This window comes from Ictalurus furcatus, chromosome 19 (assembly GCF_023375685.1).
Source record: "Ictalurus furcatus strain D&B chromosome 19, Billie_1.0, whole genome shotgun sequence".
Lineage (NCBI taxonomy): Eukaryota > Metazoa > Chordata > Actinopteri > Siluriformes > Ictaluridae > Ictalurus > Ictalurus furcatus.
Window position 1 is genome coordinate 2,194,344 of NC_071273.1, and position 14,720 is coordinate 2,209,063.

Sequence of the window (14,720 nt, forward strand, 5' to 3'; positions counted from 1 at the left end):
TTATAAAACCACAGCATGAGAATTCAAACTGATGTCAGGGACACCACTGAACACTTCTGCTCACCTCTGCCCCTCCCTCAGTGACCAACAACCCTGCCACAGTCAAAGTCACTGAGCTCACATCTGTTTCTCACTTCTGATGTGACCAGAGCATTAGTGAGGTCAGGCAGTGAGGAGGAGGAGGAAGGCCCACATATGGGTGTGATCGTTAGGTGTCCACAAACTTCTGGTCATATAGTTTATACCGTCCCCTCGGGAAGTATTGGCACAGCAAGGCCAGATTTTGTTTTTGCTATACACCAAAGACATTTGACTTTGAGATTAAAAGACTGATACGAGACGATAGATCAGAATTTCAGCTTTCATTTCCTCATACAGTGAGGGAAAGTAGTATTTGATCCCCTGCTGATTTTGTACGTTTGCCCACTGACAAAGAAATGATCAGTCTATAATTTTAATGGTAGGTTTATTTGAACAGTGAGAGACAGAATAACAACAAAAAAAAATCCAGAAAAACGCATGTCAAAAATGTTATAAATTGATTTGTATTTTAATGAGGGAAATAAGTATTTGACCCCCTCTCAATCAGAAAGATTTCTGGCTCCCAGGTGTCTTTTATACAGGTAACGAGCTGAGATTAGGAGCACACTCTTAAAGGGAGTGCTCCTAATCTCAGCTTGTTACCTGTATAAAAGACACCTGTCCACAGAAGCAATCAATCAATCAGATTCCAAACTCTCCACCATGGCCAAGACCAAAGAGCTCTCCAAGGATGTCAGGGACAAGATTGTAGACCTACACAAGTCTGGAATGGGCTACAAGACCATTGCCAAGCCCTTATCTATCAGGGCCCCCTAATAATCTCAATCCCTGAATTGGCTACATCATTCTCCCCTCCTCTCCACCAATAGCTGGTGTGTGGTTGACGTTCTGGCACACTGTGGCTGGTGGTGGTTGACGAGATTTCCCCAACATACAATGTAAAGCGTTTTGAGCTATATAAATCTAAGGAATTATCATCATCATCATCATCATTATTACTCTTGAGCTCTGGGTTTCACCTGTGAATATTGCATTTGTTGTTAAAAAGGATAAACCAACATGAAGACCAGACAGCTGTCTATAGGAGAAAAGCAAGTCATTCTGAATCTGAGAAAAGAGGGAAAATCAATCAGAGGCATTGCACAAACAATTTGGAATGTCCTGAAAAAGCAAGAACCCACTGGTGTACTAACAACCAGACATAGAACAGGCCGGCCACGGAAAACAGCAGCAGCTGATGACAGAAACATTATGAGCGATGTGAAGAAAACCCCCCAAAACAAAAGTCTATGACCCTTCACCCCTGAGGTCTGTGGAGGTCAGTTTGGTGATGGCAGCGAGTCGCAGGCTTGATGCAGTTATTGCAAGCAAGGGATATGCAACCAAATATTAAGTGTTATTTACTTCAAGACTTATGTGTTCCTATATTTTTGCTCACCTACAAATTGTTTAACACATCTAGAAGTAAATATGAGGAAATGAAAGCTGAAGCTCTGATCCATCATCTCATTCATTCATATTCATTTTGATCTCAAACCCAAAAACAACTGTATATTATATCATTTCTTACAGACATTTATAATTGTAAATTTTTGGAATTGTATATGTATTGTTTTATTAAGGTGCTTGACATGAGCCAAGCAGAAGTAGCAGAGCAGTTCAGCAGTGAATTTAATGTGCTTGATCATGCCGCCATCTAAGAAAGACAACCATCAGCATGTGCAATATAGAAAAAGCTCATCATTTTTACCATTTTGTGTTTAGAAAAAGAACCACAGACTATGATTGAATGAACTGCAACACTGGAACAGGCCAGAAACAGGACTCAGTTTGTAGCTAGAACAGAACATATGGCTATGACCAGCTATGAACAACCATCAGCAAAGATGACTGCTGGAATAAAGAAACACTGCTTATAAAATGGCACTGTCTTGTCAGACACTGATGTGTGTCTGGTTAAAAAAACTAAAGAAAAAAAAAGTGCAGACTGCTGTGTCTGGTTCGCTCAGTGGAATCTGCAATAGTGGAGTTACACAATCTGATTTTACATCATCAGAATGCAGTCAATTTCTAGTTGCGAATTATTCATGATGAGCAGTCAGGAAACAAACAAAAAAAATCTAGGAAATGAAAATGGTTGGGAGGCCCATAAGATTTTATATTATTACTTTGATTTAGAGTAATCTAGATGAATCATATGTAGAACTTAATGAATATTAATGACACTGGAATTAAAATAACAAAATAAACAATAACAAAATAATCCCATCAGGGATATTTCAGATCTTGGGGGGGGGGGGGGGTATTTTCTTTTAATTATCTGTAAATAATAATTTGTGTCAATTAACTCAAAAGTATGTGTCTAAATATGTCTAAATTAGGCAGGACTTGCCTTGAATATAGTGTTTTCCTCCTCTGGGGTTGGCAGATGGCGTGTGGCATGTCTCCAGGGTATCTGAAATAAGCGACACTCCTTATTCAGCCAGTTGAGGCCAGGGTATTTCCCACTGTTCACCTGGGGGAAGGAAACATGTCTATGTTTATAGACTCCCGTTTACAGGGCTAGAACACACAGTTTACAGTTTAGCCTGCTTCAATACACACATCACGCATGAGAGTTAGACATGCAGGATGAATTCGGAGTTGAAGCGCGTCTCAACTTTACATGATTCTGACCTTGAACATGTTTTGTCTTGCATTCCATCAGATTGAGAGAAGAGCAGTGTTAAGTCCAGCAGAGACAGCCTTTTAGTTAACATTGCTCATCTCGAGGACCAAATTTTCTTAATACATAAAATGATGAACTACACTTAAAATGCATCATAAATGCATCAAATGCAGGTGAGTGCATCAGATTAACAATAACGTGAATTTTTTTTGATATGACAACCCGAAACAGCGAATTTAAATAAAACAGAATATATCCACACACATTACAATTTCATGAACATGATTTAGTGTTCTCATGGCTTTACTAACTGGTCGCATGATTAACTATAAGTAAACAAACCAATCAATCAATAAATAAAATGTAATCTAATAGGATGTGCTGGATGTTGCCAAACAATAAGGGTGGAAGCCATACTATAAAATTAATCCAAATTTGTAGTGATAATGTGATCATTACTATTAGGAATATTCATGCAGCAATATATTGCCAATATACTAAACTCCTTTGCAAGCATTTAAATAAATCTAGCCAAAAACAATCATCTCCTTGTCTTCTGTCTCCTTGAAAAATAGTCAAAACTATACCCATTTTGCTTACAATCCTCTAAACCAGTTTATATGAAAATAACATTCAGTAGAGAATAATATTAATGCTCACCTGAGCCAGCAGCCACGGCTTCAGACGGATTCTCCTTGGCTGGGCACTCATAGCATTTAAGGTTTTAACAGTGCAAATGTTCTTTCTCTGAATGTCTTCTAAAAGGATTGGAGAAGTGCCAGTAAAATGGGCTCAGAAATGTTTCTGAAAGTACACCGTGATTTGTGGAAAATCTGAGACAGCTGTGAAACAAAAAGCAAAGTCAGCACGATTTGAGAAACCATAGACAAACTGGATCTTGAAGTGTTATTTTTCATGCATCAAGAAATGCACCAATAAGAATAATAAGCACTATTTATCCCCACCCCTTAGCATTAGAGAAAGACCAAAAGCCACTAGGACCAGCAACATTTGTTCCCAATGAGATGTACTAAATATTAAGATAAAAATGTTAAGCCATTGCTGAGAAATTGCCTCACTTCCTGTTTTCAGCAGCCCTCAAAATTTGCAAATGAACTCCAAGCTTGTCCAAGTTTGCTCTGTTAGTTGTGCTAGAGTGCTTGAGAGGTGTATACCAAGGGTGAGGTAGCAAGCACCAAAGGTGAGCAAGTAGCTGAGACTGGCACAAAGTTCAGAAAGTGTATGAAGCCCATATCAAGTATAACAATAAGAACAAGAAGAGGGACTTCCAGTCTGTCACTACAATCGTAAGACTGAAGTCCTGAGCTCCGCCGGCAAGTTTAACATTTTTGCCAAAAAAGTTACTGCATAATAAGTTGCTTCCTGGTACCTGTACCTCTACCTCAATCTGGAGATCAGTCTAGGCCAAATCTGATCCCAACTGCTACTCATGAGATTAAATGAGATAAATGTAAGTCGTTCTGGAAAAGGGCATCTGCCAAATGCCATGAATGTAAATGCAAGATGGAACATTTGCTGTCATGGAAAACTTCCCTGACTTTGCACCAGATGTGACAAAAAAAGGATGCTGCATTCTCCGAAGTGAAAAGACCACCAATATTAAATATGGTGTAGAACACTCTACAGCCTTGAAGCAGCCATGACCTTCATCCAAAACAGCATTCGGTTATCACAGTCCAACAATGACAATACAGGGCCAAGTGCCCTAAAATGGATTGTCAGCTGTTTTACTTTAAACAGTGAAGGTCTTTTCATCATGAGATGGGCATTTGTCTAGATTATAAGCAAGACTGAATCAGCTTAACTGAAACAGCTGCCCTAGCTGCTCTGGTTTAGATCAAGTGTGATGTGAGCCTGTGTTTACTGCTCTGTTTAGAAGGAGAAAGGCTAATGGGGTTATGATTAGGTTTGGTCTACTTTTTGTGACTTTTCTTGTGTCTGGAATAGTGGATGTTTGTTTACTTGTGTCAAGGGAACAGTGACAGGAAAGTTCCACCATCATATCACCTATGGAGACAAGGTTGTGCGTTTTACGAGATATAATAATCAGAGCGTCTCAGGAACACAAGATTGCTTCGTACACAGATGACATTCCAATATATTTCTAGCCTCCTTCAATCTATCCCCACAATAAATGTTGAAAACTCTCAGGCTATAAACTTAATTTTGACAAAAGTAAACTAGTTTTTTTAAAAAAATATATATTTTTTAAAAAAAGTTGGACAGTATAATTCTCTCATTAATTTGGAACAATAAAACCTTGTAATCATAAAGATTTTCAAAAGATTTTGTGGATTATAATTAACTTTTAAATGTATTATTGGGCAGCTAAAAAATGTAAAAGGTTGCTATACTGGTGTTGCAACACCTGTGAACAGGAAATGCCTTCTTGGCATTATAGTCATCTTGCCTTGTTGTGTACCTCTTAACCAGAGAGGAATCCTCTTGCATTGGAAAAATTATTTACCCCTCCAAAGTTTTGGTTAGCAGATCTGCGATAAAGGTGTAAAACTGGAGAAAATTCAATAACAACACAAGTTACATATAAAACCACTGAAAACAAGCTGCTAGACTGTATGCTTGTGACTCCCAACTGTTTATTAGAGGTTTAAGGCCCGTTCACACTGGGACGTTTTTCTCAGCACGAAAAATGGTCTGTTTAATGCCCCAGTGGCGGTCAATGGGAGTGTTCACACGCGTGGCATCAAAGCATCAAACTTTAACATCGTGTTTTTTTTTTTTTTTTGACGTGCCGGGTCAAAAACTGGCCAACCAATGAGATTCATGCTTTTGTTCTCGTGCCCGGAGCCACTGAAGTTACATAAAAGTACCACTTGATGGCGAAGTACAAAACGCTCTTGCCAATGAAGAACAAAAAGAAGAAGAAGAAAAAGAAGAAGAAGAAAAAGCAGCTACAGAGGAAGATGCAAGCAAGCTGAAGGAGCTGCTGGTGTCTTTGGTGTCTGAACACCGAGAGCTTTATGAAAAACGCCATAGCAACTACAAAAATATACTGATAAGAGGGAGATGTTGTGTATCAAATAGGATTCGATGGGGAGTTTCATTTTACTTATTTTTTGCATGTACATTGGCTTGTACCTTTTTTTTTTTTGAAAACTCTTAACCATCCCCATCGTTTGTGTGCTGTGTAGTGGAAAAGCTTACGCGATACATACACGAGGAAAAAGCATGAGGCTGACTGCTGGAGTGGACAGCGCCACCTTGTGTTCCGGGGTATTTCTGCTTTTCAATAAGCACCATCTGCGGTCAGGGAGTGAATATGCACTTTCCCGCAGAGCATCACCCACGTTTACCGCATGGGCGTGAACACAAAAAAACGTGGCTAAAAACGTCCCGGTGTGAACAGGCCTTTACTTGAAAAATTCACTAGATAGTAGCCTGTAGCATAAGATAATTGTGATATACTATCAAATTAATTTCATTGAGGCCCTTGCTGCTTATTTCTTATTTATTTCATAAACGTGTCAAACAATTCTTCTTTTACTCTACTTTGTGCAGCAGTAGCTCTACTCTATTGACTTGCTCCATGTTCTCCGTGACAAGCAGTACCCCTTTGGTTGACACATTTTGTGTTATAGACTTAATTTAAAATGGATTAAATTGACTCATATGGACATTAATCTACACACAATAACCCATAATGACAAAGCGAAAACAAGGTTTTATACATTTTTGCTAATTTTATTCAGATTTTTTGTCTCATCAGACAGAGAATCATTTTCGTCATGATCTCAAAATCATTTAAGTGCCTGCCATATGCCTTTTACTCAGGATGAGCTTCCCTCTAGCCTCTGTACTATAAAAACCTGGTTGATGGAGTATTTCTGAGACGGTTGTCTTTCCAGAAGACTTCTGAAGCTCTGTTAGACCAAGGATGTTAGACACCTCCATGACCAAGGATCTTCTAGTCTGGTTATGGAGTCTAGGTGGTTTCTACCATTTCACAATGATAGAGCCCAGTGTGCTTGAGTACATTCTTTAGAAAGCTTTAGAAATTGCTTCATACCCATGCCCGGATGAATGTCTTTACACAATTCTACACACCCCTCTTCATCTCCCTCCACTGGCTTCCTGTAGCCGCCTGCATTAAATTCAAGGCCTTGATGCTCACCTACAAGACCTTGTCAGGAACAGCACCCTCCTACCTCAACTCTCTCCTGAAGGCTTATGTTCCCTCATGCAATCTGCGATCGATTAGCGACCGACGTTTAGTAGTTCCCACTCAGAGTGGCGCAAGGTCCCTTTCCAGAACCTTCACGCTAACTGTTCCTCAGTGGTGGAATGAACTTCCAACCTCAATCCGTACCGCAGAATCTCTCACCATCTTCAAAAAACAGCTAAAGACCCACCTCTTCCGTGAACACCTAACCAACTCATAAAACAAAACAAAAAAAACAAAAATATTGCACTTACACCTCTACTCTGTGCACTTTGCTTCTTCTGGAACTCAGTTAATGGATCGTGTATGGTAGCACTACTTGTAGTGTTCTCTGCTTGATATATTGCTTTGCGATGTAAATTTGATCAAGATCCTTAAAAAGAGTTCCTTGAACTTCATGGATTGGTTTTTGGTTTGGCATGGACTGTGAATTGTGAAATCTTACACACACACACACACACACACACACACACACACACACACACACACACAGATGTGTGCCTGATTAATAATGTCCAAATATGTTGAACCGGCCACTGGTGGATTCCAATCAATTCAAGAGACATCTCAAGATAATCAAGGAAAACAGAGTTCAATTCGGAGTGCCTTCACCTAGTCTGAATACTATACTAGATTTTTTAATATACTTTTATATTATGGATTATCATTTGTAGATAAATATGCAAAAAAAAAAAAAGGTATATTTAATCCACTGTAAATAAAATCTATAACACAAAGTCTTCGAAAGCTGAAGAGGGATGAATATGTTCCAAACCCACTGTATAGGCTTTATATTTTTGGTGTTTCACTTGTGAAGAGGTGCTTAACTTGAATTTCTAAGTGGCCCATTAGTAGTAGTTCTCATGTTTGCCAAATTTTTATCGTCATAAAAACAATTGAACATTTGGGACAGAAATTTTTAGTTGCGCCTAGACTTCATAAACAAGTTCTAAAAAACTTCTAACTGGATCAGATTTGGTTTTCAGGCCATAGGACGGCACTCGATACAGAACTTTCTATTTTCCTCATAATAAAATAGAAATATTCTAAATATTTTGTGTTGACATCATCAGAAAGCGAAAACAGCTTAGGTAGGTGTGAAAAAGGACAATAATAACAACTGGCACAGTCAATTATTTCATTTTGATTTTTTTTGTGCGTCTGCTGACAGTAAGTAAATTGGACACGCAAATTAAATTGACAAGTGAGGTCAGGAAATCATAGTGTGTGTGCACGTGTGTGTCTCTGTGTGCGCACTTTTTTCTTGATTTAATTACGCAATATGAATTAATCGTTTCATACAATTATTTCATTTAAAATGGCATATTTATACGCTATATTTTGTGTATGTACAGTCTGCACGCATCACTGGACTTGCTCTAGCTGATATTACGCAATACACATGGGTTTAAGTTCATCTCACAAATCCACTGTCTGAGTAACATGCAAGCCTGCAGTCTGAGCTCGGAATTCTGGTGTGTACAAATTTCAGCATTCAGTATTAAATCCTCACCATGCCTGCGTAGCTTAGCCGTTTTTCTTGGTCAAAAATACAGAGGGAAAGAATAAGCAAGAACAATCTATTCTGATTCGGTATCTGAAAAGCTTGTGAACCTGGATAATTAAGCAACGTCCGAAAAGCAAGAGCGCAGCAGTGATTCGGCCGCAGGTCATCACAGCTAATTGCAGCCATGCTGATATTCAGCACGATTGAGAGTGTGATAATGTAATAATGGCTCTTCGTCAGATCGAACACAACGGTGCTCACGCATCTGTACTTATAACCAATGTCACCTACACTATTTGGTAAAATAATAATAATAATAATAATAATAATAATTATAATAATAATAATTATAATAACAACAACAACAACAACAACAACAACAGGTGGAGCTACAGGTCACTCTCAATGATGGTACATGATTAAAAATGTTACAGACCCTTCTACATTATTAAGGCTTAATGTTAAATAATATGTTTAATCTCACAGTAATTTATTAAATCCAAAAATAGTCCAAAAATCCGAAATTCTTACTCTTGTAGGGCTGCAACAAATAGTCAACATAGATTCATACAGATTATATTTGAAGCTGTCCATCCATCCGTCCAACTCAAAGTACTGGCACCCTATCTATCCACCTCAAGATGTATTGGCTGCACATCAGCTTCAGATTTCAAACTGAACTATTTTAAAGTTTCAGACCGGCTTTGTCAAGCCAACATCAAAGTTTGTTGTGACAAACTTTACCCATCTAATTCATATAAAAGATTATATAACCAGATTTTATACTGTCTGTATTGCCATGGAAACTTAGCAGGAGCAGGGCGTACGATTAAGCTTTGTTTGTGGAACCAGAAATGGATGGAAATGAGGCAGGCTTATTTCAGAAACCTGTCTGGCTTTAAAAAAAAAAAAAAAAAAAAAAAAAAAAAAAAAAAAAAAGGGGGTTAGCTTGCTCATGGAATACTCCCTAGGTGTGGGCATCAGGATCCCAGGACAAATAATAATTTAAAAAAAAGGCAGTCATTCACATTACAAAGAAACTAACAACACTTTAGGTATAGACCACACCCACTTCCAGTTTAAATACAAATTGGAAAAATAGAAATGAATAGCTACTCACTAAAAAGATATAGAATACAGATAATGGCATTGTATGTCATCTATACAGAGGGGTGTAAATGAACAAAGTTATAAAATGTTTAAATTACAAAAGGTATTAATAATAAGAAATTTAGTCAACAGAACAGGAAGGAGTGAATGAATCAGCCGAGGTCAGTCAAGTGAAAAGACGATGATGAAGCTCGTGTTTTTAACGCTGCCTTTCCTCTGACGATGAGGATGATGCCGATAAGCAAAGTGAGAACTCATTGTAAACTAACCATTCTTTATAATTTAGCAGCAATTATGTTTTTCATAAGCAGATTAGGTTATAAATTTAGATGTAGGTTGGGTGTCTCTCAGTAGAATTGTGATTTCCTCCCTTTAATTTTTTGGTGTAAGCCTTTAAAATGCTAGAACTGTATGCAAAATAGAAACATTCACATATATAATTCAAACTGTAATTCACATAACCTCCATTTCTAACCGTGGTGAGCAGAAAAGTATCATTAAAAGCACCGTGTGCCAAACCTTGCGACTGTTGGGCTACAACAGCAGAATACCACATTTGGGGAAGAAGAAGAAGAAGAAGAAGAAGAAGAAGAAGAAGAAGAAGCAACCTTTATTTGTCACATATACATTAAAAGCACAGTGAAATTCATTCCAGGAAAATTCTATGGAAAAAGTATTAAGGTTTTGGTTATGAAAAAATATCCTGAACTTTGAACACAGACGACGGATAATAAACAGGATTAAACCCCATGCCTAATGTTTCTCACGTTGCCACGAACAAACGATTACAAATCAAAATATTACTCAATTGTGCAACTTGTGAAAGTACAAGTTATGTCATGAGGGCAACAGCTTAGTGTAAAGATTTCCCATATTAACAGCAGGTCTCCTACAGCCATACCACAACAGCAAAGCCGTACCACACAGCTCTAGACTCAGCACAATATGCATATACAATACACATAACTACGTTAAACACACAGACATGCACTTCACTGAATGGCCAAAAGTGTGTGGACACCTGACCATCACACCCATATGTGCTTGTTGAACGTCCAATTCTAGATTTAGATCCCAAATCCAAGTATCCAGATATAAAGGGCTATCCAAACACGAGTCCTCAAGACACACTCCTTGGAGTGCAATGACTACCAAAACAATTCCCATATAATAATTTTAAATATTACAACTGACTGTTGGTACTGTTCCTACATTTAGACATCAAGTGCAGTTTGATGCAAAAGATGTATCCACAATTTGCTAGTTGCATCCACAGGCATGTTAGCATCTAAAGAGGCAATGTAGTTCACCTGCAGCTGTGCTTGACCATGCTTTAGTTTAATTGTAGCAGGAATGACGTGATGCCAAGTGAGTCAGCTTCTGCCTTCAAAAATAGATTTTCGGGATCAGCATCATTACAGAGAGTGAGGTGGCGTATTGAACGAACTGGTCAAGGCATTGTTGTGAACTGGTTTCCAGAGGATTCACCTCCAATAATTAAAAAAAAAACGAAAAATGCAATTCCTCTTTCCTCCGATTTTTTTTTGGATCATGTTGAGTTTCGTAGTTACCATGATGTTAATTTCTGCCATATTAAATGTTTTGCCTTTTATGTTTTCAAAACATTTCCCTACAAATTTTGTCCAATTAACACCAAATTTGGAACACAGCATTGTGAGACCTGAACAAACTTTTTTCTTGGATTTTATTAGATTTTTTATTTTTATTTTTTATGTGGGATAGTTCATCCATAACATACATGAGTGAAGGACCAGGAAAAAAAAGGACAAATTTTGTCCAATCATCACAAAATCTGAATCACAGCATCACAAGACCAACTGAAAAAAACCTTGTGTCTTCGACTTTTGATATGTCGAACAGTTTGTCCAGAACATGCAAATAAATTTGACTGCAAAGTCACCAAACAGGGAGGTAGGGCACATCTCCAATACGCTTTTAATTATTCACACCAAACTTGGCATACATGTTTAGCAACATGACCTGATGTTAAACAAGCTTTGATTTCATTTGAAACTTTGGAGGGCTTCTGAAAACAGGAAGTGAGGCAACATCTCAACTATAGTTTGACATATTGCCAGCAAATTTGGTATGTATATTCTTGGGAACAAGTGCTGATGGGACAATTGTCTTCTGCTCTACCTCTGTCATTAAGGGGTGGGGCCAGAAAATGCTTGAACCCTTAATCTCTGCTTGCAGCTGTATTTGGTTGTGAAGTAGGCTTTTCGTTTTGAAGGCCATTCTTTTTTTATATATATATATATATATATATGCGCAGTGGTGGCTTAGCGGTTAAGGCTCTGGGTTACAGATCGGAAGTTCAAGCGCCAGCACTGCCACCGTTGGGCAAGGCCCTTAACCCTCTCTGCTCCAGGGGCGCTGTATCATGGCTGACCCTGCGCTCTGACCCCAGCTTCCTGACAGGCTGGGGTATGCGAAGAAAACAATTTCACTGTGCTCTACTGTATATGTGACCAATAAAGTCTCATTATCATTATACATACATGTCTTGTGTTTGGTCTGTATATGACTGGTATATCCTTTTATCAGTATAATAAATTGGAGCCGCCACTAATTTGGGCTTGTCTGCAACAGCGTCCATTTCTTCTCATCACATTGGCAAAGTGATGGGAATCAGGAATGTTCTGGTAAACATTCAAAGGGGCGAGCAAGCATCAAAATGATCGATGCCAACATATTTCATGATTAAAATATTCTATTATAAGTGATCCATTTACACAAGAGTCCCTGCCACTCTTGATCATTGTTTGTCCTCTTCCTTTGGAAATGGCCATAAGGGGTCAGCACAAACGTGTCAAACAAAACAAGGACACAATTTCCCCCATCTTCCACACACACTTCCAAGTTCACCTTTTTAGCAGACGCAGAGCTAGCACATTAACACCTCTTGTGATCTCCTGTGACATTATTTTCCCCCTGTAAGTAATAAAGTCTTGAAAAGAGGCCAACACTGAGTTATCAACTGAAATTTACAAGTGTAAAAACACTGATGAATGAACACTAAAGCAGAAACAGCACACGTCCACACATAGGAAAGAAATACCTATAAAACAAAGGAAAATAAGACGTGATTACGTTTTTAAAAATAAATAAATAAATAAAATCAAACCAGGGTTAGTTTTCTCAAAGCGTGGGGTGGAATGACATGTTTATAACTCAATCTATTACTGATATAACAAAACAAAAAGTGTTAGCATGTCCTTATAACACCCCATGAGCAAAGAAGGTGGTATTAAATGCTCAGAGTATGGGCATGAGATTATTTGTATTACAGACTGCTGGGGCTGCTGTTAGAAATCTAGCTGATATCCTGGGATGCACTGCGCCTCGACTGAGTGCTCCCTTGTAATATTATCTACACGCCTAGAATAATGAACACTTTCTCTGTCATGTTGTACTGGATCATCACTTTATAGTCTTTAAAAAGGTAAAGAAATAACAAACCTTCGACACAAACCCTCTTCCACGCGCACACTTCATGTGTAACAACAAGCTACTTCTCGTTTCTGTTTTTGCTTTTTTTTGAGCCACTATTAAAAAAAAAAAAAAAACAGCCTTGGAAGTATATATACACTGTATGTTACTGGAAGTTAAAAAATAAACAAACATTTTAATTGTTCTAAAAAGGTAAAAACAAATAAATAATAACGAAAGTACATTTTCGCTTCGGTGTTACACTAAATCTTCCGACAGAAACCCCAAAACAAACAAAACTGTCTTCAACCACCTGCCCGACTCTGCAGTCCACAACTCATTTCAACTCAAATTAAATCGTCAAAATGATCAAAAATCACCTTCAGTGAGAGGGAAATAATCCGGATTTCAGTGGTCTCGGAGGAGCATTGTGCAGTCCTAATCCAAGCAGGAGAAAAGCAGCAGGCGCCTGAGCTCCTAATCCAGGTGAGCGGTGTTACACCACAACACAACACCAATCAACCCAACACACGCCATGTTCTTCTCCTTAACACGGTTTATTCCTCACGACCACGCAGGGAACCCTGTTTAACGCGTTTAAAGAGAAAATCACGCCAAATAACACAAACTGATGTGATTTGCAGAACTTTAAGACAGGTTCCCACCCTTCCGGATGTTGGACACGGCAAACGGAAGCGGTTCGTTTACCAAAAAAAAAAAAATAAATAAAAAATAAATAAAAAATAAATAAAATAAAATAAAATCAATCAATAACAAAACGAATAGTGCTACTAAACATTTCCTCTTCATAATAATGTGACACGTACAGTACAGTCGTGTAACAGGGGGTGGGGCTGGGGAGGGTTGCCTGTTCAAAAATGAACAAAAGTTGTTTTAATTGTCGTTAAATCTAACCTTATATGTTATATTATCAATGAGGGTGAAGACTTGTAAAAATAAATAAATAAATAGTTTCAAAAAAGCTTTACTTCAAAATGCCTGAATATGTGACTACTATTTTCACTTGATTAAAACATTCAACATTACAAGAGTGCAATAACTGACAAAACAAACAAAAAAACAATAGAAACCCTCACAGAATTTGTAATGGTTTTAATGGTTATAAAGGGAATTCTGTTGGTTTCAGTGGAAACTGGAATTGTTGCTTTCTGTTGGTGGCATGTTATGTTACCAATAATGATAATGGTTTTAATGGTGAACAGCTGATGGTTTGTAATAGTATTTGTAGTTGAAACCATTAGAATTTCTGTAATGGTTTCTATTGTTTATTTGTTTGTTTTTTTTCCAGCAAGGGTGTTTGTGTGATCCATTCAGACTTTTAGCAGTGTATAACCCAGCACACGTGCCCACATTGGCCCGTTATGGGCAAGTTGCAGGCAGTGCAGTCACGTTAACCCATACAAATCCCAAAATGGCGTAACCTGGGTTTTCTGTGTGCAGCCCACACTCTGGCATGTCCATGCGAATCCCATGTGGGGGCGGCTGTGGCTCGGGTGGTAGAGTGGGTTGTCCACTAATCGTAGAGTTGTCCACTTTCAGCTTCTGCTCGGCCACCTGACGCTTCCTGATAGGGAAATGGTGTACCAGCCAAATCAGGGATGCAGTGCCAGTGTTGATGTGATGCTGTACTAACTCATTTTGCATGCAGTCTTCCTCACTCGCTGCAAACACACCGACATAGGACATCAGCAACATCTACAGTCACTGTTTCTCACCCT

At 38.3% G+C, this 14,720-nt stretch overlaps 1 protein-coding gene across 2 annotated transcripts in view; it reads right to left on the minus strand.

Moving 5' to 3' along the window:
* The window catches only part of irf5 (interferon regulatory factor 5), a 29,260-nt gene extending 15,529 nt beyond the window's left edge, over positions 1-13,731 (minus strand). The window contains exons 1-3 of one of the 2 annotated variants that reach the window (XM_053650743.1): positions 13,362-13,731; positions 3,371-3,552; positions 2,435-2,557 (exon numbers count right to left, since the gene is read on the minus strand). In XM_053650743.1, the coding sequence (XP_053506718.1) occupies positions 2,435-2,557; positions 3,371-3,421 (174 nt within the window). In that variant the 5' untranslated portion in view covers positions 3,422-3,552; positions 13,362-13,731. Of the gene's footprint in view, positions 1-2,434; positions 2,558-3,370; positions 3,553-13,011 lie in introns of both variants that reach the window. The other variant, XM_053650744.1, reaches the window with a different exon arrangement.
* Between the last annotated feature and the right edge of the window lie 989 nt (positions 13,732-14,720).